The sequence below is a fragment of the Phoca vitulina genome, unplaced genomic scaffold (genome assembly GCF_004348235.1).
Source record: "Phoca vitulina isolate PV1807 unplaced genomic scaffold, GSC_HSeal_1.0 scaffold26, whole genome shotgun sequence".
NCBI classification, from domain to species: Eukaryota; Metazoa; Chordata; class Mammalia; order Carnivora; family Phocidae; genus Phoca; species Phoca vitulina.
The window spans coordinates 363,441-389,811 of record NW_022589729.1 but is presented as its reverse complement, the minus strand read 5'-3'; the positions used below and the strand labels follow the sequence as shown (position 1 = coordinate 389,811).

Here is a 26,371-nt window from a genome sequence, read left to right as displayed (position 1 = left end):
CATAGGACTTGGGGGCAGGGGAAGGCGGATTTCCCTGTTCACCTCTGTGGCTTCACGGACTCTGGTTTTAAATCATCCTGCTTTACTGTCTGCGAGCTGTTCTCACTAATTCCACAGCAAGCATCGTCCCTTCTTCCCTCCCCGAACAACACTGACACAAAGCTGTGTGCGCAGCAGGCTTTTGCTGAAGGTTTGGGACGGTAAAGAGGATTTACATTTGACAGCTCCAGCACCCAGAGACCAAGCCTGTGGCTCAATCCCACTTGCTCTTTTTCTGCTGCTCAGCCCATCCTCCAGTGTCAGCTTTCTCGGCAGACGAGGGGAAGTGGGGTCTCACTTTCCAAAGAGGTCAGTTACAGTGTCTTTGGAAACACATGTAGTTTTGCCTCTAAGAGAACTCTGATGTTACTAATTTTGTGTATTTCTGTATCTGGCTCCACAGGCCGACTGTGAGCTCCTTCAGGGCAGGACGCACAGGATCTGTCTCTGGCAGTGGAACAATATGGTGGCCAAGAATCCACTTGCTGGAGTGAAATTGCGTGGGTCCAGATACCGGTTATTCCGCTTCCTAGTCACGTGACCGTGGTAGGGCCCAGGTTGCTGGGAGGACTGAAGTAGGAGAGCGGGACTAGTGAGCCTTGAGTGGTGTCTGAGGCATACGCTGGGCGCTCAGTGAATGCCTGCATTCCTCACCCCTGGATGGACTCCGCTGTCAGTGTGCAGGACAAGCTGCATGCACGGTGACATTGGTCATTCCAAGCTGGGAAGATGCCCGTGGTGTGACTGAGTAACCCAGGTTCCTGATGTAGAAGGACGAAGTCGGAGTTCTTAGACAAATTTTTCTCCTTGGTAAGATTGTAGTTGAAATATTTGGACACAATAAAGGAAACTTTTACTTAACCAGGCTAGGGGGGAAGAGTGGAAAAGAGTTCTATTGTTTTCATCTAAACAGTAACAGGCCACAAGCCATTTTAGGTTTCCCTTTTCATTACTAATCTCTTCACATTGAAGATTCATTTGGGGTCTTTTTTTCTCTATATATACAGAACAAAATAAGGCAAGCTTAAAAATTCTTTATTTGAATCTTAGACAAAGAACAAGTATTGCATTGTAAAGACTTGCTTAAAACCGTGTAAGTCTGTCGTCGTGGTTTCTTTATGCATCGTAAACCAACGCCATACTGCAGGAGAGACTGGGACCTCGTCGCTTCTCATCTCTAACCTGCTCTTAATGTAGCGTGGATGCAACCTCAGAAGGAAAACCCTGGTCAAAGGCTTGGTGAACACTCTCTCCTCTGGCTCTGATGGCTCCATGGGTGAGCATGATGGGTCTTGGCCCGACCACACCTGCCGACAGGATGAGAAACAGGGAATTGGTGTCTTAAGGCCAGCAGTACGTGGTAGTTTTCATCTAAAGTTCTCTTTCCCCCTCTTCACCGGATGACTGACCTGGCAATTAGGGCTGAGTGTGAGTTGAATGGTCTGATAGACAATGACTGTGAAAGTCAACCTAGCGGTCTCTCTCTGGGGTTTACCCCCCCCCGGGGGGGAGGCTAGATGAAGCCCCCTGGTTTAACTAGTGGTCACCAACAGTGCTGGGTGCAAGCAGCAAAACCGTGTGCTGTCTGCTGACCTTGGCAAATGATAAACTACAATTTATTTACTTCTCGGTTCCCCAAACTAATATAATTCTCTTAATGTGCTCTACCTCTAATGCTTAAGTCAGGAAACCATCATGTCGAGCCCAGGGCCACTGTTCGGCAGTGGCTGCCATGACATGATTCATGCACGGGACCAAATTTCCTGATCAAGGTGCTTTTGTCATTTCATAACCTGACAGATAACACAACCATTAGAACAATCTGCTCAAAGCTCTAGACTTATCTAAAATAAACTCTGTTTTAAGCTTAGTCACTAAAAATATAAGTTAACACGCTACACTCTGATTTCTATTTTCAGGTAGGAGAAAACGGCTTTTACATGCATAGTTCCATGGGGGCTCGAGCAACATCTGTTTGGGTAGTCCAGTATTCTGTCTTCCTAGAAAATTAAAAATCGACCACAACCCCTAGGGGTGGGGGACACAGAAGTTGTCCCCTCCCAAATGTGACTAGGGGTAGGAATGAAAACTTCTCACATTTCCTTTCTTTAGGCTTTATTCTTGTTTTTAAGGTATGAATATAATTAGTGCTCAGCAGCAAAGATCCTAATTTCTCCAAATTAGAATGACTCAGGAGGGACAAAAATAACATTCTGGTAAAAATGTGGGGTCCAGAGATGGTGATAAGCATCTGTCAATTCTAGCATTAAGCAATCTTGGGAGGTTAATGCACATGTAACAGCCAATGGGATGAAAGGCTTCATTCGAACTTCAGTTCCTTGGACTCTGCTGCCCATGGGGGTGCAGTGGACCAGGCTTCGCTGGGTGGAAAGCGTCCATGAGGTCAGGCTGCAGTGGACATGGGGTCTGACTGGCTCGTCGGTAAAAAGGGGTGACTTCTCTTAGGTAGCTGAGAGTAGAAGTCGCTTGGAAACTTTTCAGTGTTTGAAAGTCAAATACGGGTTTTTCCCTGTGCTATTTTTCTGCCAAGTTTCACAACCCGAGCTGAGTGAGAGGGCAAGAGCCAGAAGTAGTGCAAACGTTGCAAGGAGCTGGAGAGGGGTACGGTTTCCATCACCCCAAACGCCGCAGCCACGGCGTCTCATCAGGGTCACTGCTGACGGGGGCTCATGCCCGGGGTGGGCGTGTGGGGGGGGCGGAGAGTCAGGCCAGGAAGGTTTGTCGGGACAGTGTCTCTTTAAAAAGGACAGAAACATCAGTTTGAATCCCAAGTTGCTTGTCTGTTTCTAAGTAATGTTTATTCAGAACACTCAAGAATGACTCATAACATTGCTGCTTTCAAATACCTCCGTGTCTACTTCTTGCTCACAAGAAAAGGCAAAGACGTGTCAGCTTGGCGCTGGAGGCTGTAGTCCTTTAGGAAAAAGTTCGAAGATGCTCTGAGATTTCATAATTACAGTTTGTTTTTTCGTTTTTTTTTCACTTGTGAAAAGATAAACCTCACCCAGTAATGTAACGGAAAGCTTCTAAATGACAAGCATGGCAAACTTTTGATTCAAGATGATCCCTTTACAAATCCCAACTTTGGAAAGAGACCGTTTACACTACCAGGCTGATGGAGCTGTGTGTTCTGCTGGGGGGGCTAACCCTGTGCTGGGGGCCCCGACGCCTGACTCAGTAGTTAATATGAGGAACCATCCGCTGCCATGAAGCCTCTGCACGTGGGGCTTGCAAGCAGGTGGGAGAACCGGTCCCGGCCAGGCCCGCCGCCACTTCCTGGGGGAGGAGGGGTGGGGGGACAAAGGGAAGAGAGTCCCCTACCCCATGGGTGGACTTGCCTCCTCTAGTTTATCTAATTATCCCACAAACTTGCAAAATCCCACTTAATATAAAGTTAATAAATTTAGATGCATAGCCCCCATCATTCCTGGCTGCAATCCCCAAAAGGCGATTTCAACCTAAAACTAAACCCAAACAGCAGCTTAATTTATTCATCAGGCATAGCCACTTTCTCTTTCCCAACACGCCTAACTCGTGCGAGCACAGAGGTTACGTCAGAACCAGGAATTCGTAAGAGCTTTGACAGTAATTACAAAAGGAGATCACTGCCTCGTGGCTGTCACTCCCTCCCTTCCTGAGACTTCGCCCTGAGGAGTGAAAGCAGGGGGAGCGCGGGCGCGGCCCCAGGCTGCCGTGGGCGGTCAGGACTCCTTGCTGTTGGCACCTGCAGGCGAGGCATCCAGGTGGGCTGACGCGACATGACTGCCACGGTCGGTCGGAGCGGTCAGGGAAGCTGGGGTGGAGGGTGAAGGCTGAGCACAGGGGAGAAGCGGCCGGTTGGCCTGTGGGTGAGGGTCCGCGCACGGGAGAGGAAGCACCGTCTGTAAGGCCGTGCCCGCGGCCGCGGTGACAGTGTGACAGCTCGGGCGGACTAGCAGCTTGGGAGCGGCCATGTCCCCTTGCCCCCTGGCCAGGGCCACGGCTACGTGCTTGGCTGGTGTGCAAGATGGGAGGAGACACTCCCGAGAGAAGGCTGTCCTGCCACGTGCGGGTCTTGTCCGCATGGGCCTGGCGCCCGTCAGAGGTGGAGCGGCCCCGGGGAAGGTGGTTCCCGTGTGGACGTCGCCCCGGACAGCAGCCGCAGTGGGGGCTATTGCAGGCTCATGTGGGGGGCAGAGCGAGGCTTGTTAACGCCGCCAAACCCCAGATTCCTGGGGACCCGGGCAGCAGAGCGCCCCGTCAGCCGCACGAAGTTACACGGATGTCCTCGGAGCGCATCCAACGGAGCTTGGGCACAGAGGGGCCACTGTCCAGAGGTGGAAGCCTGAGTGAGTGTTCAGAATTATTTAGAAGCCAGGCCGACCCTTGCGGGCAGAAGGGGGCAGGAGGGGGCCGGCCGCAGGGCACCCCACGGGACTCGCACCCACAGTCCTTCCTCCTCCGACTCAGAGCAGTGGGAGGCCGGAGCGGGGACTGGAAGGGAAGAACACCGACCCAGGCAAGTGGATTAGGGGAAGAAGCCGTGTCTGCAGAACGAGTTCTAGCGAGAAAGTGCGAAGTTTCATAGGAGAACAGGAAGACTCACTTTAGAATCCGAAGGCAGAACACCAGAGAGGAGAAGAAAGTAGTCAAAGTACAGTAAGATATGAGGGAACACAGTAGGGCTATTTTTTCTTTCTTCCTTCCTTCCTTTTTTTTTTTTTTTTTACCATGGGAGGACAAAAAAGTTAATTCCTTCACTGTCTATTCACTGGAGAAACTGCAAATTATTGCTGGATTGTGGAATGCACTCCCTGAACAGGAATCCAAGCTGGCCTGTCTGCAGAGTCTTAAGGAATAAATACCTGCCAATTCTCATGAGAAAAAAAAACTTGTTTGCTTAACATCACCCTGCGTGTTCCTTAGCCGAATTCAGTATCGTCATACTAGCAGAAGGTGTGTCGTGGGTGGGGATTCACAGTAAAGCTGAAGGATTTGTCCCGGGGTCCTTGCGGACCTGCACCAGACGAGTACAGAGAACGTATAAGCACATATGCTAACACTCAGTGGCCTCAGAATAAAAGGTTGCTGTGGCTTTCATTTTAACTCCAGTCACATTAAAACCTGCAGTGTTTTAAACGTGTGTTAACAGAGCTGGCTCCTCCTTCCTTGGCCCACGTGGACCCTGCTCTTCCCTGACAGTCTCTCCACCCCATTGCCCTGCGCTGGTGCCCCGCACAGTCACGCACACACCGGCTCAGGCGGGAGCCACAATTCCCAGGCAAAGACCAACTTTACCCAGTTGGGATTTCTCCCTTTTACCTAAAGCCCTCAATTGTCTTGACTCTTTTGGGGGACGTTTTCGGCTGTTCTGGTTTTGAAATCTGTTTCCAATAAGCACAATATCCAGAATGGATTTGCATTAAATTAATAAAAACTCTAATTACTGGAAACATCGGTGTGCTGTACAGCTATAAATAAGAATCTCTATCAATAAGTGAAATGGCAGAGAAGGGAAGAAGATCTTATTTTAAAGAGGACTATTTAAACACAAAAGAAATACAGGAGGAAAAGCAATTTAGGAAGGTACATAAAAAATCCGACACCAGGCAGCAAGGAGGATGCAGGCAACATTGGCCGTGGGAGAAAGGCCACTGCCCTTGTGTCTGAGCATCAGTGCTTTCCCAGTAGAAGGGCAGACGGTGAAAAACAACTTTTCTTGCTACCCCGGGACCCTACTGCGAGGCAGCTCTCGGCCTGCCACCAAGAGGGCGGACAGGAACAGGTCTCTCCCCTGCTCTCCAGCGCAGCGGGGGCAGGGTCCCACCGTGTGTTCTGGCACAGCCTCAGAGGCTATTGTAATGACTCCGGGATGGTGCGGACAACGTGGGCTGCCTCTGGGGCTGCTGGCGGGGAGCCGAAGAAGGTGTTGCTTTGATTCCTCTGCTGATCTCGGAGATAAGGGGGAACTGACGAGCTCTTGATGTGGAGGATCCGGGTGTCCATCACCTGACAGTCAATCTGCATCATCACTTCGTAATCCTGCCCATTGATCACGTTCTCTGTGGGGAGGGAGACACACAAGGAATAAATATTCACCAGCATGTGCGATTCTACCATAAGCTTCAATCCCAGAGAGACCTAAATAAGCTTTATGGGTGTGAGCTGCCAACAGGCTTTCTAGGGAACAGAGGGGCTCCATCAGTCACTAAGTGGAGCCACAGCTGGGGTAGGTGCCAGGATGGCCTGTCCTCCTCAATTCCAGCTTCCGAACAACCTTTATCGGCCCGGTAAGGTCTTGGAGCAGTGGCAGAGTTTACCCCAGAGTATCTGTCCACAGATGTCATGTGAAGATTTCCGCGGTGGGTAGAGGAGAGAATACTTAAGCGCCTCTCCCCTTCAACAATGGGAAGGAATAATTGTCAGAAGAACCAACCTACGGCGTGCACGGTCCCAGGAGACCCTGGCTGAGACCACTCGCCTCCCATTCATCAGCAGTGTTTCTAATTTCAATAAGAGAGTCCCAGTTACGAATTTAAGGCTTGGCCTTAGCAGCATAAAGTACAGTGAAGACTGACAACAAGGTGCAGACGTGTCAATGATGTTCTTGCCCAGAGGGAAGTGTGGGATTCCAGAGTTTCTGATTCCGGGTATGAGAGACAAGGGCGTTTCTAATTTGGGACTAGAGGCAGTGCTGCAGGACTTGTAGGTAAACGAGAGGTGGGCTGCAGAGGGAACGGGAAAACCACACAGGGTTGCACTCACTCACCTGGTCTGGAGGAACTCATCCCAAGTTTAACACACGCATGCTCTTACTTCCTAAGAGGATGAACGTGCTTTATTTTAGGGAGAGGGCAAATTATTTCCTGATTTGTAATTCTGGGTAGTCATTTTCCAACTTGTAGTCAATGAAACTTGGGCATAAGACTAAAGAGAACTGTAGGCAGACAGTCTCTCCAAGCCCAGCCGGCCATTCACAGCAGTGCAGTTAGGAGGTGTATGAACGTGGAATAACGCCGGCGTCTCTGTCTGCATGTCCCCCGTGAATGCGGAGCTGGCAGTGGGGACCGGGCGAAGGCCTAGTCTTACTGTGTGTTTACGAAGATGATATACAGCCAACCAGTGACTTTTAAAATTAAACATCTGGCTTCTCTAGGACCAAGAATTGAATTTAAAAGTAGAATTCTATTTTTTTGTTTTTACTTCAACACTGTGCACGCCAAGTATGATAAATCTAGAGGAAGAAAATCCAAAGTTTGACATTTGATCTTCAGATTCCATTGTTATGTTTGGGAAAATTAAGCCATGGAGTGTGTCACAGTTTAGGACTTAACGGAAATCCTCTAATCCAGTGGGTCTTAAATTAGAGTCTAATGCATAGACTTCAGGGAGTCTATAAGTTCCCTGAAATTGCATGCAAAGTTTTATTTGTGCGTTCATTTTTCTGGGGAGGAGCCCCATCGGATTCTCAAAGGTGTCTATGACTTCCCAAAAGCTGAAAACTATTGGATCTAATAAGCTATCAAGTTTAAGTTCCTCGAGCAGATGTTATAGTCTATGTCAAAACCGATGGAAGACATCATTCCTCTACTTCTACTCACTGGCTATCTACTCTTGGTTGATGAGTAATTTCTCATTACAAGTCTTGTAAATCTCTTCTATTACACTTGAAGCTAATTTCCTTCTTTCCCAGCCTTACTAGAGAATGAAGAACAGCTGGTTGCCCCTGCGCAGTAACTAACCCTACTATTCTTTAAGACCATTGCTATGGACACTTCAATTTTATGAGTCCTACAGACATGCAATGAAATTTAAGTCATTTGCTTAGCTTTTTAAAAAAACCAAGGTATAACTGATATAAAATATTATTTGTTTCAGGTGTACACCTTGATGATTCCACATATTTATATACATTGCAAAATGATTACCACAGTAGGTCTAGTTATCATGTCACCATACAAAGTTAATATTATTGACTATATTCCCCATGCTGTACATTAAATCTACACAACTTACTTATAACTACAAGCTTGTACTTCTTGATCTCTTTACCATTTTGCTCCCTACTCCAACCCACTTCTGCCTCTGACAATGGGCAATCTGTTCTCTATGAGTCTGGGTTTGGTTTGGTTTGATTTTTTAAGAATCCACATATAAGTGGAATCTTGTGGTATATGTCTTTGTATCTGCTTATTTAACTGAGCATAACATCCATTAGGTCCATCCATGTTGTTGCAAAAGGCAAGATTTCTTTCTTTTTTATGGCTGAATACTATTCCACTGTATACACACACATGTGCGCGCCACATCTTTATCCATTCATCCATCAATGGACAAGAAGGTTGTTTCCGTATCTTGGCTACTGTAAATAATGCTGCAATGCACACAGGGGTGCATATATCTTTTCAAATTAGTGTTTTCAGTTTCTTTAGATAGATAACCAGTAGTGGAATTGCTGGATCATAGGGCACTTCTATTTTTAGTTTTTCAAGGAACTTCTATACCCTGTTCCACAGTGGCTGCACCAATTTACATTCCCATATATGAGGGTTTCTTTTCCTCCACATCCTCACCAACACCTGTTGTTTCTTGTCATTTTGATAACAGCCATTCTGACAGGTGTGAGGTGGTGTCTGATTGTGGTTTTTTCATTTCTCTCATGATCAGTGATGTTGAGTATCTTTTCAAGTGCCTGTTGGCCATCTGGATGTCTTTGGAAAAATGTCTAGTTAGATCCTCTACCATTTTTTTTTTTTTACATGACTTGGTTATAACATCTTGAGTCAAATTTTAACATCTGAACTGCAATTTCATTGCTACTAAGATAATGAATAAACGCTCTACTTGATGTTTGTTTTACTGCTCTGCCCATTTTTTAACTGGATTTTTCTGTTACTGAGTTTAAGAGTTCTTTATATATTTTGGATATGAACACAACTGGATATATGATTTGCAAGTATCTTCCTCCATTGGGTAGGTTGCCTTTTCATTTTGTTGATAGTTTCCTTTACTGTGCAGAGCTTTTTAGTTTGATGTAGTCCAATTTGCTTATTTTTGCTTTTTCCCTGTCTTTGGAGTCAGATGCAAGAAAACATCACTGAGATGGATGTCACGGAGTTTACCACCTATCTTTTCTTCTAGGAGTTTTATGGTTTCAGGTCTTCAAGTCTTTAATGCACTTTGAGTTAATTTTTCTATATGGTATAAAATAATGGTCCAGTTTCATTCTTCTGTGTGTAGCGGATCTAGGTTTCCCAACACCATTTACTGTCTCTTCTCCCTTGGGTATTCTCGCTTCGTTTGTCAAAAATTAATGAACCATATACATGAAGGTTTATATCTGGGCTCTCGATTCTGTTCCACTGATCTTTGTGTTTTTGTGCTAGTGAGATACTGTTTTGATTACTATAGCTTTGTGTTCTAGTTTAAAATCAGGGAGCATGATACCTCTGGCTTTGGTCTTTCTCAACATTGCTTTGAGTATCCAGGGTCTTCTGTAGTTCCACATAAATTGTAAAATTACTTGTTCTAGTTCTGTGAAAAATGCTATTGGTATTTTGATAGGAATGGTAGTAAATCTGTAGGATGCCTTGGTTAGTATGGCTATTTAACAATATGAATTCTTCCAATCCATGAGATGACATATCTTTCTGCTTATCTATATCTTCTTCAATTTCTTTCATTAATGGCTTAGAGTTTTCAGTATACAGGTCTTTCACCTCCTTGGTTAAATTTATTCTAAGGTGTTTTATGCTTTTTTTTTTTTTTTTTTTAAAGATTTTATTTAGTTATTTGAGAGAGAGAATGAGACAGAGAGAGCATGAGAGGGTCAGAGGGAGAAGCAGACTCCCTGCCGAGCAGGGAGCCCGATGTGGGACTCGATCCCGGGACTCCAGGATCATGACCTGAGCCAAAGGCAGTTGCTTAACCAACTGAGCCACCCAGGCGCCCCTCTAAGGTGTTTTATTCTTATTGATGTAACTAATTGGGATTATTTTCTTGATTTCTCTGACAGTTCATTATTCATGTATAGAAACAACAGATTTTTGTATATTGATCTTGTATCCTACAACTTCACTGAATTCATCAATACTAATTCTTTTTTTGTGTGGTCTTCAGTGTTTTCTATTTTGTAGTATTATGTCATCTGCAAATAGTGATAGTTCTACTTCTTTCTTTCCAATTTGTATGCCTTTTATTTCTTGCCTAACTGCTGTGGCTAGAACTTTCAATACTATGTTGAATAAAAGTGGTGAGAGTGGGCACCCTTGTCCTGTTCCTTGTCTTAGAGGAAAAGTTTTGGCTCTTTACCATTGAGTATGATGTTAGGTGGGTCTGTGATATATGGCCTTTATTATGTGGAGGTGTGCTCTTTTTTTTTTTCCAAAAAATATTTTAGAGAGCTCGTGAGTGCAGGGGGAGGGGTAATGGGAGAGGGGGAGAGAGAGAATCCCAAGCAGCCTCCATGCTGAGTGCAGAGCCTGACCAGGTGCTCCATCCCACAACCCCAAGATCATGACCCAAGCCAAAATCAAGAGTCAGACACCCAACTGACTGAGCCACCCAGGCGCCCCTTTCTTTTCAGATTTTTATTTAAATTCTAGTTAGTTAACATATAGTGTAATACTGGTTTCATGAGAATTTACTGATTCATCACTTACATGTAACACCCAGTGAGGTATGCTCTTTCTATACCTACTTTGTTTAGAGTTTTTATAAGTGGATGTTTGATTCTGCCCAAGCTTTTACTGCATCTCTTGAGATGATCATATAATTTTTATCTTTCCTTTTTTAATGTGGTGTATCATGTTGATTAATTTGTGATTGTTGAACCATCCTTGCATCCCTGGAATGAATCCCACTTGATTGTAGTATATGATCATTTTAATGTATTGTTCAATTTGCTAATATTTTGTTGAGGATTTTTACATCTATGGTCATCAGGGATATTAACAATTTTCTTTTCTTGTGGTGTCTTTGTCTGGTTTGGGTATCTGGGTAATGCTGGCCATGTAAAATGAGTTTGAAAGCATTCCTTCCTCTTCAATTTTTTGGAAGAGTTTGAGAAAGATGGATATTAAATCTTTAAATGTTTGGTAGAATTCACTAGTGAAGCCATCTGGCCCTAGACTTTTGTTTGGAGGTTTTTGATTACTGATTCAATTTTCATAATTGCTCTACTCAGATTTTCTGTTTCTTTGTAGTTCAGTCTTGGATAATTGTGTTTCTATATATTTATCCATTTCTTCTAGATTGTCCAATTTGTTTGCATATAATTGTTCATAGTATTTTCTTATGATCATTTGTAATTTCTGTGTAATGAAAGTTTAACTTTCATTTCTGAAATTATTTGAGCCCTCTCTTTTCTTGGTAAGTCTAGCTAAAGGTTTGTCTATTTTGTTTATCTTTTCAAAGAACTAGCTCTTAGTTTCACTCATCTTTCCCATTATCTTTTTAGTCTCTATTTCATTTATTTCTACTCTGACCTTTCTTTCCTTCTACTAACTCTGTGCTTTGTTCTTTTTCTAGTTTCTTTAGGTATAAATTGTTTGAGATGTTTCTTGAAATAAGCCTGTACTGTTATGAACTTCCCTCTTTTGCCCATCTCACAGATTTTACGTTTGTTTTCATTTATTTCTAGGTATTTTTTAATTTCACCTTTGACTTCTTCTATGACCTAATAATGTGTTGTTTAATCTCCACATATTTGTAGTTTTTCTAGTTTTCTTCTTGTAATTGATTTCTAATATCATACTACTGTGGTCAGAAAAGATGCCTGAAAGGATTTCAACCTTCTGAATTTACTGAGACCTGTTTTGTGGCTTAATATGTGATCTACCCTGGAGAATGTTCCAGATGTACTGGAGAAGAATGTTCATTCTGCTGCTTTTGGATGTAATCTTCTGTATACATCTATTAAGTCCATCTGGTCTAGTGTGTCATTTAAGGCTGATGTTTCTTTATTGATTTTCTGTCTCGATGATCTATCCATCAATGTTAAGTATTGCTGTCGATTTCTCTCTTTCAGTTGGTTAACACTTTATATATTTTGGTCCACATTGGGTGCATATTATATTTATAAATGTTATATCTCCTTGCTAGATTGACCCATTTATCATTATGTATTTCCCTTCTTTGCCTTTTACTATTCTTTAGCCACTCTATGTCTTTTGACTGGAGAATTTATAGTCGGTTTACATTTAAAGTGACTATATTGAGAGGAATGTACTTATTGCCATTTTGTCAACAGTTTTCTTTCTTTCTTTCTTTCTTTTTTTAAGATTTTATTTATTTGACAGAGAGAGAGCCACAGCGAGAGAGGGAACACAAGCAGGGGGAGTGGGAGAGGGAGAAGCAGGCTTCCTGCGGAGCAGGGAGCCCGATGTGGGGCTCGGTCCCAGGACCCTGGGATCATGACCTGAGCCGAAGGCAGACGCTTAACAACTGAGCCACCCAGGCGCCCCTGTCAACTGTTTTCTGGCTGTTTTTGTAGTTTCTCTGTTTCTTTCTTTTTCTTACTTCCCTGTGGTTTGATGACTTTCTTTAGTATTATATGCTTAGATTCCTTTCTCATTTTCTTTTGTGTATTTACTATAAGTTTTTGTTTTGTGGTTACCATGAGGCTCACATACATTATCCTATGTATGTAACAGTCTACTTTAAGTTGATGGCAACTTAAATTTGAACACTTGCCAAAATTCTACATTTTTAACCCCTCCTCCCCACATTCTGTCTCAGATGTCACATTTTACATCTTTTTACGTATTCCTTAACTATTGTAATTTTAGTTGATTTTATTACTTTTGTGTTTTAGCTTCATCCTAGCTTTGTAAGTGAATGAATCCACTGTTTTTACTATAGATTTAGCTTTTCTGGTGAGATTTTTACTTTCATAGGTTTTCTTATTAATTACTGCCATTTCTTTTCAGTGTAAAGAAGTCCCTTTAACATTTCTTGAAAGGCTGGTTTAGTAGAGATGAACTGCTTTAGCTCTTTAAGCTCTCCTTCAATTCTGAACAATAACCTTGCTGGGTAGAGTATTCTTGGTTGGAAGTTCTTTCCTTTCAGCACTTTGAACGTCATGCCACTCACTTCTGGTCTGCAAAGTTCCCACTGAAAAATGTGATAGCCTTATGGGGTTCCCCTTGTACATGACAATTTATTTTCCCCTTGCTGCTTTTAAGGGTCCATCTTTAACTTCTGACATTTTAATTTATAATGTGTCTTGGTGTGGATCTCTTTGGGTTCATCTTTTTTGGAATTCTCTGGGATTCCTGGATCTGGATGGCTGTTTCCCTCCAGTTTTCTGCCCCTCTCTTTCTTCTTCTGGGAACCCTATAAAGTGAATGTAATTCTACTTGATGTCCTTTTGGTCCCTTAAAGTTACTTTCATTTTTAAAAATTCTTTTTTCTTTTGGCTGCTCTGTCTGGGTGAGTTCCCTTGTTTTGTCTTCCAGCTCATTGATCCTTTTAATGTTTTGCCCAGCCTGCTGTTGAACCCCTGTAGTGTATTTTTTAGTTATTTTGTTCTTCAGGTCTGTGGATTTCTGTTTGGTACTTTCTTATATTTTCTTTCTCTTTGTTGAAATTCTGTGTTCATCCGTTCTTCCTCTGAGTTTGGTAATCGTCTTCATTGACCATTATTTTAAATTCTTTATCAATAGATTACTTATCTCTGAATCATTAAAGTCTTTTTTTCTGAGGTTTTGTCTTTTTCTTTCATCTGGAACATATTTCTTTGTTCCCTCATTTTACTTGATTCTCTGTGTTTCTGTGTATTAGGCGAAGTAGCTACCTCTGTCAGTCTTGAAGGAGTGGCCTGTGTACATGATAAACCGTCTCATTCAACCTTGCCCTAGCTCTTGATTTTCTCTTGAACCTTTGTGATGGTCTAAACCACCTGATTGTTGAGATGTACCTGTTGTTGGGAGTGTGCCAAGACCTGTCAGTGTTCTAGGGGGAGGAATCTCATTTAGCACCTGGTTTCAGGCAATTGAAAGCAAAATCCCTCAGGCCAACAGCTTTTAAAATATTCAAGTAGATACAGTCCTGTGGGGTTACAATTGTAATCCCTGATGGCCTCCAGACCAGGAGTTTGGAGGTATTGCTGGGGCAACAGCTGTAATAACTGGGGTCCAGATAAATGTATAAGCTCCTTTCTGGGAGGTCTTACAGAGCTGTAGTGAGGCCAAGGGGATGTACAAGGTGGTATCTCCCTGGCTTACATTCCCTAGGAGCACCTCATTAGCCTCGAGATGTGTGGGAAACCTGAAGCCTGTCCCTCAGGCTGAAGCTCCAGGATAGCAGGTCTTTTCCCCAGGAAGACTGAGGTTGTGTTTTCCCCAGGAAGACTGAGGTGGTGTGTTTTCCCCAGGAAGACTGAGGTTGTGTGTTTCAGTCTGCTGTCTGTGCAGTGCTCTAGGGGTGGTGGCCTGCCAAGAACTGTATTCCCAACTGTAACTTCCCATGGAGCTCAGGAACACCAGCCCCCTTGGCCACTAGGGCCAGGCGATCAAGGGGGCATCCCGTGTAGACTGTGTGTACCTGCTGGCTTGAACTAGGCAGGGGGAGAGTGTAGGGGGCACATACTCGCTGGCTTCAGAAAGGCGGCAGGAAAGTGAGCATGCCTGTGGACTTAGGACTGTAGCAGGAGAGGGCCTTGCCTGTGCGAGTGCACCAGCTTGAGGCCGGGAGGGGGAGAATGCTGCGACCACGGCTGGCTTGGTGCTCACCTGCCCTGGCCAGGGAGAGGGGGAGTGCTGCAGCTGCCCGCACTCTCTGGCTTCAGCAAGGCAGGGGGATAGTGCTGAGTCCAAGCTCACCTACCTGTGTAGTGGCGGGGGAGGGGGGCGCGCAAAACTGGTATCACCAGTGTCTCTCCTCCAAAGACAGTTTCAGCTGTCCCCTGCCCCTCCAGCTTTTTTTTTTTAAGATTTTATTTATTTATTTGACAGAGACAGTGAGAGAGGGAACACAAGCAGGGAGAGTGGGAGAGGGAGAAGCAGGCTCCCAGGGAGCCCGTGTCCCAAAACCCTGGGATCATGATCTGAGCCAAAGGCAGACGCTTAACGACTGAGCCACCCATGAATTTCCTTCTCAGCTAGTCTAAGCATTTTTCAAATAGCTGTTTTTCCCCTGGGCCTTGGGGTGAGTGAGACTGTAAGTTAGTACTTTAAAAGGGGCATCTCCGTTTCTGCAGCACTTTGGGTCTCCTGGACATCAGCCCCGCTCATTTTTTAAGCCAGATGTTCTGGGGGCTTTTTCTTCAGTGCAGATCCCAGGGTTGGGGTGCCTGATGTGGGGCACCAACCTCTTGGTCCTCTGGGAGAAGCACCAGGCTGGTGAGATCCTTCCCTATTGTCTGTCACTGTGCTGGGGATGGGGTTTTGGTAAGACTGTGTGTCTACCTCTCTCACCCATCTGGATGTGGTCTTTCTACCCTTTGTTGTGGAAAAGCAGTTCATCTAGTTTTCAGAGGGAAATGCTCCTTATGCAGCTGTAGGCTTGGTGGGGCGGGGGAGTGGGGGGCGGGCGGTGTCAGGTGGTGTCAGGATCTTCCTACATTACCACCTTGTGGAAGTCATTTGCTTATCTTTAGAGAATTACATCTGAATGCCTGTAAGTAAGTTAGCCAACGTTTCCTATCAAAGTGTTTTCCAAGTACACAGGCAGCTGCAGCCCTCTGGAAGAAATAACCTAATGGATTTGGAGCCATTTCACTTAGAACATGTGCCGGGCTCAGCTTTCTAGGTGTCACACCAATCATTTGCTTTTGGAACCAGAGTCACTCCCTGTTTCAGAAAAACGAAAAGGTTGTGTGTGTGTGAGTGCAGGAATGCACACACACACACACGGGGGCATATATGAGCCGATAATGGAAAACACCTGTATTAGAGACACGCAACACACATTGTTAATTTTTACTGCTTTTCTGGATTAACTTGGAATCCAGATGACAATTTAAGATCAAGACTAGGTGCCCTCATAGAGCCCAAACCACCTGCAAAAGTCATTACAGCCCACATGCCTGAGAGAGAGACAGAGAGCGTGTGCGCATGCACGGGGCAAGGGGCAGAGGGAGAGGGAGAAGCAGACTCCCTGGCTCAACGGGGGTGGGGGTTGTCTCAACTGATCCCAGGACTCTGGGATCATGACCTGAGCTGAAGGCAGACGCTTAACTGACTGAGCCACCCAGGTGACTCAGACAAGGTGTCATCTAGATGGCCATAAAAATGGGTTGTGTTCTTCACTCCCTTCTGAAGGCAATAACTTCTGGGGCAAGGAAACAAGCAGCATTATCAGAAGAAAACCACCAGAGAGGATGTGAATGCCTTCAGCTGGATTCAGGAAGCCCCTTCTGCGTGACAAGCTGGGTACTTCGGGTGTGAAGTGCCGTCCTGTGGGGAGCCCCAAGTTACCCAAACCTCTGAAGAACAGATCAGGGGGCTAGAGTGATGATCTTCTGTCCACCTTGTGGGACCTCACTGAAGAGTTCTTGGGGTGTTTCAGTACTGACCCCCTTGGACAGTCAGTGAGACTACCTCAGCACTACTGATGAGGTTTGCATTATTTTACTTAAAGGAGGACAGACTGGTAAACAGCTTATGATAACTCATGATCCCTCCCCTGGGCTGTGAGGCGTCTGTTCACGGTACACTTCCAGGAGCAGCACAGAGGCTCTAAAACTCCCCTCAAAAGGGCAGGCAGAGCTCCTGTGACCCTTTAACTGTAAGGTTTTGAGTGTGGTTAATAACTGACCACCCCTGAAAAGGACAGCATTTTTAACTACTGCCCATCATTTGTGCCTCAGTGTGAATAAAGAGGACCAGAGCAGGTTCTACTGGAGATGAGAACCGGAAGACTCTGGTGGCTCCGGGAGGCAGGTGAGGACGGGCCTCTGAAGGAGGACGCGGAAGGCGGACTGCTCACCTGCGCCGCAGGCCAGGTCTCCACTGCGGACGTGCAGCGCCCTCGTCAAAAGCGTATGAAGGCGCAGGGGCTTTCTGACGGGAGAGCGGGGCAAACATCCCACTAGAAGGTTGTGAGAGCCGAGTTATGTGACAGGACTGCTAAGCTGTTTTTGTGTACTTAATGAAGAAAGACCTTGACTGTTTGGGGAAAGTTGACCCGAAAGGAACAGCATGGAGTGAAACGTTAAAGCTCGCTCTCCCTCCTCTATCAGCAAACACGTGGGTATTGCACGAGTGACACAAGGAATCTTCTGTTCTGGGCCTCCTGAAGTAAGCAGGGTGAGATGAAACACTGACTGGAGTCAGGAAAAAGGTGTAAAAAATGAATACTTTAAATTCAAAATGAATCAGGCATATAAAAAGGAAAAGAAACGAAGGGCTTCGAATATGAACATGAAGCTGTGATTCTGAACATTTGGGTAGGGTTGAGGAAGCAGAAGATGCGCCTGGACACAGGAGGTGGAAAAACTCCAGGCAGTGTGGAATTTTGAGCAGCCTGTAAAAGCACAAGAACCACGAGTGGCCTGCCAAGAGGCTCTCAGCTGGGAGGTGGCCAACACACATGCCAGAACCTGGACCCTAAACAGAATTAAAGATCCCAAAACTGACAGAGTATGATCTGAAAAAGTCACAAGACTTCAGTGCTTTGCAAAGAAGCATATAGGATAAAACCGATTTCTCCTGGGAATCAGATGCTAATCCTAACAAGAGGTAGTTGGCTCTACGTCAGCTAGGCTGGGGACAGGTGGTGACAGGCTGTTGGTGTCTGTGCCTGAATCCGGTGGGGGTGTGTGTGTGTGCAGGGGGAGGCACGGAAAGGAGATAAAAATCCACCAATTCACAGATCACAAGAGAAACCTTCAACCAAGACAAACAAAAGGAAAAATAAGGAAAGCAGCCCGAAAGGGGAGACCTAGTAGTGGAAGGGAACAGAAGGTGGGACTACAACGAACAAGGAAGTGGTACAGTGAGTGTCACGGCGTATGGAGGCTTTCCAGAACGTCCCTAAGCTGACTCCACTACACCTGTCAATCTTCTCTCCAGTTCTCAACTTGAGTCTGGTTTTGACCAGCCCAACACACCATGCATTGGATCTCCACGGGTATTTTTTCCTCTACTGGGAAAAGTAGCCCCTTCTGCTCTTCTTCACCCAAATTCTCCATCCAGTCAAATTCCATTAATCCTTTAAGGCCCATTTCAAGTCCCACTTCTAAGAAACCTTCCACGAGAGCTCCATCATTGACTTTTTTTCTTTATAACCCAATATATAAATGGTCCACTTTATTGCACAATGTCAAAGTACTTACAAAAAGAGCTCTGGCTCCTTTAAGCAAAGTCTGGCATTTCTGAATGTAGGGCAGGGAGCGAGTGGTGCAAGTCGAACTCTCCCTCCTCAGCTGGTTACAGCACTAACAGTCCCACTGCAGATGGGGACACAGTTGTGCTTCTGACTTGAAGAGTCTTTTTGGAGATGTAAGGAACACACGCAAGCACAGAGTTCCTTGCAACCAGCATGTCTGCCCTTTGCCAGAAAAAATTAAAAGCAGAGTGTCTCTGACGGGGCAGATTTTGGGTTGGGAGTGGCCAAAAGCAGGGAGACCAGCAGGGAGGGAGGAATATCATATGTTTCACTGTAAGACACACCAGAATTTGTTAAATATTATTCAGGTGTTATGGACACCGAGCAACTGGGAGTCAGATGAAAAAGAGCTTATCTAATTATTAGATCTATAGTAATTTCACAAAAAAGGTGTGGGTCTAGAATCCTGCATACAAAAACCATTAACCCTTACAGGGCACGTGGAGTGGTGATGATGAAGGGAACTACCAGAATTTACTGGGCAGGGGCCAGGAGGCTGGACAATCTGCAAAGCCCAGGCATGGTACCGCATCTCATACTCACATAGGTAAAAACAAAACAAAAAAACCCTGATCGTTACTATATTAATCAAGATAGAACCTCGCCGTTTTACATTTAAATTACTTTTACATAGGTTTTCCTAGTCAGTGTGGCTTCAGAATACATTCTTATAACTATTCCACTATGCTGGGAATATTGTTTCTTTCTGAACTCAGGAATTGTTCATTTCAGAAAATCACATCACCTGTGGCAAAAACACTCTTGGTGTCTGGGGCAGCACCAGGACACACTAGTATCCATCCGCATTTCTAGCTGCTGCACCCACTGATACATGCATCAGTGCCAGCCCCTGACTTCCTCACTACCTCTTCTAATACCAGCATTATGATATATAGTGCCTGAACGTTATATATTCATGGATCCAACAAATATTTATCGAATTTCTACCATGTGCCAGGTACTAAGGATCTCGAGTAGTGAACAAAACGGGAAAAGAAATTCCTGTCCTCGTAGAGCTTAATTCTTATAAAATGAGAGAGAAGGTGGAGACAGAAAATAAGCACAAAGAATGTGAAATCAGGCTATGGAGGAGAGCAAAGCATGGAAGGTGGTTGGGGAGTGTGGGTGGGTGGGGAGGGGCATGCAGTTTTAGACACAGTGCCGAGGGTGCCTCTCCTAGAGGGTGATCTCGGAGTAAAGACCTCAGGAGGTGAGGGGTGAGCCATGCAGCCATCACGGGGAGAGTCGTGTGTGCATCAGAGATTCTAGAAAGACACTTAGTGGAGAAGAGCAGCAAGTGGTAGGAAATAGGGGTGAGGACTGACTGGCAGGAGGAAAAGGAGTTAGAACTGCAATTTGGGGAGCTGTTTGCAGACAGAAAACAGACGGCATCCTGGGACCAAATGGTATCACTGTTGAGGAAAGAATGATGGGAACATGTGTGTTAAGGATGAGCATGAAGAGAAAAGGTGGGGTTTGTGGCTTCATCAGATCACTGAGAGTACCTCTGAGAACCAAACTCAATTTGTAACCAACCAACCTACCTTCCTTCCCCAGTATTTGAGCACTGATTACAGGCCAGGCACTGTTACAGACTCTTATAAACATTAGATCCCAGTTTCTGTACCCAATTAAACCTAGGGAGCATTTTCTAAAGGAAAATGGACACATGACGGGTCACAAAACTGCCAGTCAACATTTACTGAGTGCTTTAAACTGCGAGGAATTACAGAAGAAAATGGGGTTTCTTCCCTTACATAGCTTACTGGACCGTTGCAAAAGCAGAATTTAAAATATTTAAAACATTTAAAATATTGGCAGTCCAAGACGGCAGCATAGGAAGACCCTGAACTCAACCTCCTCCCATGGACACATTGCATCTACATCTACATATAGAGCAATTCCTCCTAAGGAAGTACTGAGGGCTGACTGAACAACTTCTGCACAGTAAACAACAGAGGGAGCACACAGAGAATGGCGGGAGAGGGAGACATGGTAATGATGGGAACCTCACCCCTGGCGTGGCAACCTGTAGCAGGAAGGGATATCGCTGAAGGGCCCTCATGCAGACTTGGCCACCTTGGGGCACAATGAAAAAGCAGTTTAAAGGGCAACTAGACTATAAATGAAAGAAATCCACTTACTAACCCTACAGTATCTGCCCAAAGGGTAGGAAACTGCTGAACTCTCTCTGGGGTTGGAGAGGCCAACCGGTGCAATTTTTTATGTCCGCTCCCCCCGCCCATCAAATCATAATAGCTCAGGTGGGAACAGGGTAAGGCACTCTAGCCAACCTGCTAGGGTCACCCTAGTACGCCCTGGGATCACACCAGCTCCAGCTGTCCATCCCCCCAGGGTGACCCCAGCATGGCACCCCCAGGAACATCTGGTCTTACCTGACCTAGCTGCTCTGCCAAGAAGGGCCCCAAAATGGAGCACCCTGAGACACCCCCCCCCAGCTCATGCCCACCTCAGCTCCAGCCACCCACCAAGGTGACCCTAACTCAGCACGCCCAGCAGGCAACCCTCCCCGCAGGCCTGAGCTCATGCCAGCTCCAGCTGTCCTACCAGGGTGGCCTCAGCACAGAGCGCTCTGGGACTCCTTGGCTCATGCCCCCACTAAAGATCTGGTCATCCCACCAAGGTGATCCCAGCATGGAGTGTTCGGGACACCCTAGCCCACACCTGCTCCAGCTTTAGCTGGTCTGCCAAAGGGGCTAGGCATACTACTTATATGGGACGCTCCCATATAAGGCCACTCCTTCAAGGCCAGGAGAGACAGCTGATCTGTCTTATGCACAGAAACAAAGACAAAGTCAAGCAAAATGAGGAGACAAAGGAATATGTTCCAAATGAAAGGACAAGATAAGACGCCAGGAAAAATCCCTAATAAAAACAGGGAGTAAGTAACTTACCTGACAAAGAGTTCAAAGTAATGGTCATAAAGATGGTCACCAAACTTGGAAGAAGAATGGAGGAACAGAGAACTTTAACAAAGAGTTAGAAAATATAAGACAAAACCAATCATAGCTGAAGAACACAATAACTAAAATGAAATACAGGAGAGGGAATCAATAGCAGATTAGATGAGACAGAAGAATGCATCAGCGATCTGGAAGACAGAATAGTGGAAATCACACAACCAGAATTACAACAAAAAACTTAAGAACAGTTTAAGGGACCTCTAGGACAACATCAAGCACATGAACACTCCTCTCATAGGGGGGGTCCCACAGGAAGAGAGAGCCAGGGACTGAAGATAATGGCTGAAAACTCCCCTACGGGAAGGAAACATACATCCAGGTCCAGGCAGCAGAGAGTGTCCAGAACAAGATGAACCACGGATCCACACTAAGACGTGGTATAATAAAGTGGCAAAAGTTAAAGAGGAAATCTTCAAGGCAGCAAGAGAAAAACAGATATAAGGAAAACCCCATAACTACCAGCTGATTTTTCAGCAGAAACTCTACAGGCCAGAAGGGAGTGGCAGGATATATTTAAGGCACTGAAAAGGAAAAACTTATAACCAATACTCTAACCAGCAAGCTTATCAGAATTGAAGGAGAGATAATTTCCCAGACAAGCAAAAACAAAAGGAGTTCATCACCACTAAACCAGCTTTACAAGAAATGATAAAGTGTCTTCTTCAAGCAGAAAAGGCCAAAACTAGAAATAAGAAAATATATGAAAGAAAAATATCTCACTTGTCAAAGCAAATATATAGTAAAGGAAGTGGATCAGCCACTTAAAAGGCTAGCACAAAGGCTAGAAGACAAAAATAGTAAAATCAACTAACTACAATAAGTGGGTAAGGTATACACAAAATAAAAACATGTAAAACATGACATCAAAAACAAAATGTGTGCGCGGGGGAGTAAACGCGTAGTGCTTTCTCAACAAGTTCAAACTTAAGTGACTATCAGCTTAAAACAGACTGCTATATATGTATAGGTTGACATATATGAACCATATGGGAAACACAGACCAAAAATCTACAACACACACAAAAAAGAAAGGAACCCAAATATAACACTAAAGAAAACAAGCCAGAAGGGAAAAGACCAAGAGAAAAAGAAAGGAACAGAGAAAAACTACAAAAACAACAAAATGGCAATAGTAAGTACTTATTAATAATTACCCTAAATGAAAATTGACTAAATGCTCCAATCTAAAGACAAAAAGTGATTGAATGGATTAAAAAACAAAACAAAACAAAAAACAAACCAGGACCCATCTATATGCTGCCTGCAAGAGACTCACTTCAGATCTAAGGACACACACAGACAGTGAAGGGATAGAAAAAGATACGTAATAGGAAAAAAAAAAAAAAAAGCTGGAGTAGCAATACTCATATCAGATGAAAGAGACTTTAAAACAAAGATTCTAGGGGTGCCTGGGTGGCTCAGTCGTTAAGCATCTGCCTTCAGCTCAGGTCATGTTCCCAGGATCCTGGGATTGAGCCCCACATCGGGCTCCTTGCTCAGAGGGAAGCCTGCTTCTCCCTCTCCCACTCCCCCTGCTTGTGTTCCCTCTCTCGCTGTCTCTGTCAAATAAATAAATAAAATCTTTAAAAAAACAAAAAGATTCTAACAAAAGACAAAGGGGGTATTATAAAATGATAAAGGAGTCAATCCAAGAAGGATATAACATTTGTAAGTATTTATGTACCCAACACAAGAGCACCAAAATATATAAAGCAAATATTAACCTAAAAGGAAAAATTGACAGTAATACAATAGTAGTAGGGGACTTTATTTTTTTAATTATTTTTTAAAGATTTTATTTATTTGTGAGTGAGCATGTGTAAGCAGGGGGAGGGGCAAAAGGGGAGGGAGAGGGATAAGCAGACTCCATGCTGAGCATGGAGCCCAATGTGGGGCTCAGTCTCACCACCCCAAGATCAAAACCTGAACCGAAATCCAGAGTTGGACAGTCAGCTGACTGAGCCACCCAGGCACCCCTACTAGGGGACTTTAATACTCCACTTACATCAACAGATCATCCAGACAGAAAATCAATAAAAAAACATTGGCCTTAAGTGACATATTAGACCAGATGGACTTAATGGATATATATATATGGAGGGGCACCTGGGTGTCTTAGTTAAGCGTCTGACTCTTGATTTTGGCTCAGGTCATGATCTCTGGGTAGTGAGATCGAGCCCCACCTCAGGCTCCCAGCACAGTGTGGAGTCTGTTTGAGATTTTCTCCCTCTGCCCCTCCTTCTGCTCTCTCTCTCTCTAAATAATAATCTTTAAAAAAATATATAGAACATTTCATTCAAAAACTTAGGAATACACATTTTCTTTTTTTTCTTTTTTTTTTTAAGAAAACATATTTTTAAGTGCACATGGAACATTGTCCAGGACAGATCACATGTTAGGCCACAAAACAAGTCTCAATAAATTCAAGAAGACTGAAATCCTATCAAGCATCTTTTCTGACCACAATAGTATAAAACTAGAAATCAATTATAATAAGAAAACTGGAAAAAGCACAAATAAGTGGAGACTAAATATGCTACTAAACATCCAATGGGTTAATGAAGAAATCAAAAAGAAAAATTTTGAAAACACCTTGAGACAAATGACAATAGAAACAAAACTTTCCAAAATCTATGAGAAGCAGCAATAGCAGTTCTAAGAGGGAAGTTCACAGACCTACCTCAAGACACAAGAAAAATTCCAAATAAACAATCTAACTTCACACTTAAAGGAACTAGAAACAGAACAAAGCCCAAAGTTAGAAGGAAGGAAATAATAAAGATTAGAAAGGAAATAAAGGAAGTAGAGATTAAAAAAAAATAATGAAAGTAAGCTGTTTTTAAAAAAACCCACAAAATTGATAAATCTCTAGCAAGCTCATCAAGAAAAAAAAGCCCAAATAAAATCAGAAATGAAAGAAGTTACAACTGATACCACAGAAATACAGAGAATCATAAGAAACTACTATGAACAAATATACACCAACAAATTGGAAAATCTGGACAAAATAATTCCTAGCACAAAACCTTCTAAGACTGAATCATGAAGAATTAGAAGATCTGACTAGAACAATTACAAGTAACGAAACTGAATCAACAACTTAAAAACTCCCCCAAAACAAAATCCAGGATAAGACACCTTCACAGGTGAAGTCTACCAAACATTTAAAGAAAAGCTAGTACCCAACCTTTTCAAATTATTCTAAAATATTGAGGAGGAAGAAACACTTCTAAACTCATTTTACCCATTCATCTGTTGAAGGGCATCTCGGCTCCTTCCACAGTACTATATGGTGGCTAAATAAACATAATAAAAAAAAAATCATTTTACAAGGCCAGCATTACCTTGATACCAAAACCAGACAAAGGCAACATAAAAAAAGGAGTATTACAGGCCAAAATCCCTGATGAACACTGATACAAAAATTCTCAACAAAATATTAGCAAACTGAACCCAATAATACATTAAAATGATCATACACCATAGTCAAGTGGGATTTATTCCAGGGATGCAGGATGATGCAATATCCACAAATCAATCAGCATGATACACATTAACAAAATGAAAGATAAAAACTGTATCTCAATAGATGCAGAAAAAGCATTTGACAAAATTCAACATCCATTTATGATAAACACTTTCAACAAAGTAGGTATAGAAAGAGCATACCTTAATATAATAAAGTCATATACAATAAACCCACAGCTAACATCATACTCTCAATGGCGAAAAGCTAAAGCTTTTCCTCTAAGATCAGGAACAAGACAGGGATGCCCACTCTCACCACTTTTATTCAACATAGTATTAGAAGTCCTAACCACAGCAATTAGGCAAGAAAAAGAAATAAAAGTCATCCAAATTGGAAAGAAAGAAGAACTGTCACTATTTGCAGATGACAATGCTACATATAGAAAACCCTAAAGACTCTACCAAAAAAATATTAGAATTAATGGATTCAGCACAGATACAGATACAAAATTACCATACAGAAATTTGTTGCATTTCTAAATACTAATAACAAACTATCAGAAAGAAATTAAGAAAACAATTCCATTTACAATTACATCAAGAAGAATAAAATACCTAGGAATAAACTTAACCTAGGAGGTAAAGCCCTGTACTCTGAAAACCATACAACACTGACTAAAGAAACTGAAGACAACACAAATAAATAAATGGAAAGATATACTGTGCTCACGGATTGGAAGAATTAATAGTTAAAATGTCAAATACTAAGTAAAGCAACCTACAGATTCAATGCAATCTCCATTAAAATACCAATAGCATTTTTCGGAGAATCACAACAAAGAATCCAGAAGATTTGTATAAAACCATGAAAGACTCCAAACAGTCAAGACAATCTTGAGAAACAACAACAAAGCTGGATGTACCATGCTGCCTGATTTCAAACTATACTACAGAGCTATAGTAATCAAAACAGTACTGGTACAAAACAGATCAATAGAGAGCCCAGAAATAAATCCATGCATACATGGTCAATCTATGATAAGCCAAGAATATACAATGGGGGAAAAGACAGTCTCTTCAATAAATAGTATTGGAAAAACTGGATAGATACATGCAAAAGAATAAAACTGGACTTCTACCTTACACCATACACAAAAATAAATTAAACATGGGTTAAAGACTTGAATGTAAGGTCTCAAACTGTAAAACTCCTAGAAGAAACCATAGCCAGTAAGCTCTCTGACATGGTCTTAGGAATATTTTTTTGGACAGTCTTCTCAGACAAGGGCAATAAAAGCTAAAATAAACAGATGGGATTGCATCAAACTAAAAAAAAGCTTTTGCACAGTGAAAGAAACCATTGGCAAAACAAAAAGGCAACCTATTAATGGGAGAAAATATTTTCAAGTCATACACCTGATAAGGGGTTAATATCCAAAATATATAAAGAACTTACATAACTTAATAAAAAAAAATAAACAACCCAATTAAAAAATGGGCAGAGGACTTGAATAGAAATTTTTCCAAACAAGACATACAGATGTCCAACA

General features: G+C 43.4%; 1 protein-coding gene across 1 annotated transcript in view; it reads right to left on the bottom strand.

Moving 5' to 3' along the window:
• Positions 1-2,137: 2,137 nt before the first annotated feature.
• ATF6 (activating transcription factor 6) overlaps positions 2,138-26,371 on the bottom strand; it is a 206,831-nt gene continuing 182,597 nt past the window's right edge. The window contains exon 16 of the mRNA XM_032422384.1: positions 2,138-6,101. Within this exon, the coding sequence (XP_032278275.1) occupies positions 5,893-6,101 (209 nt within the window). The 3' untranslated portion in view covers positions 2,138-5,892. The remainder of the gene's footprint in view (positions 6,102-26,371) is intronic.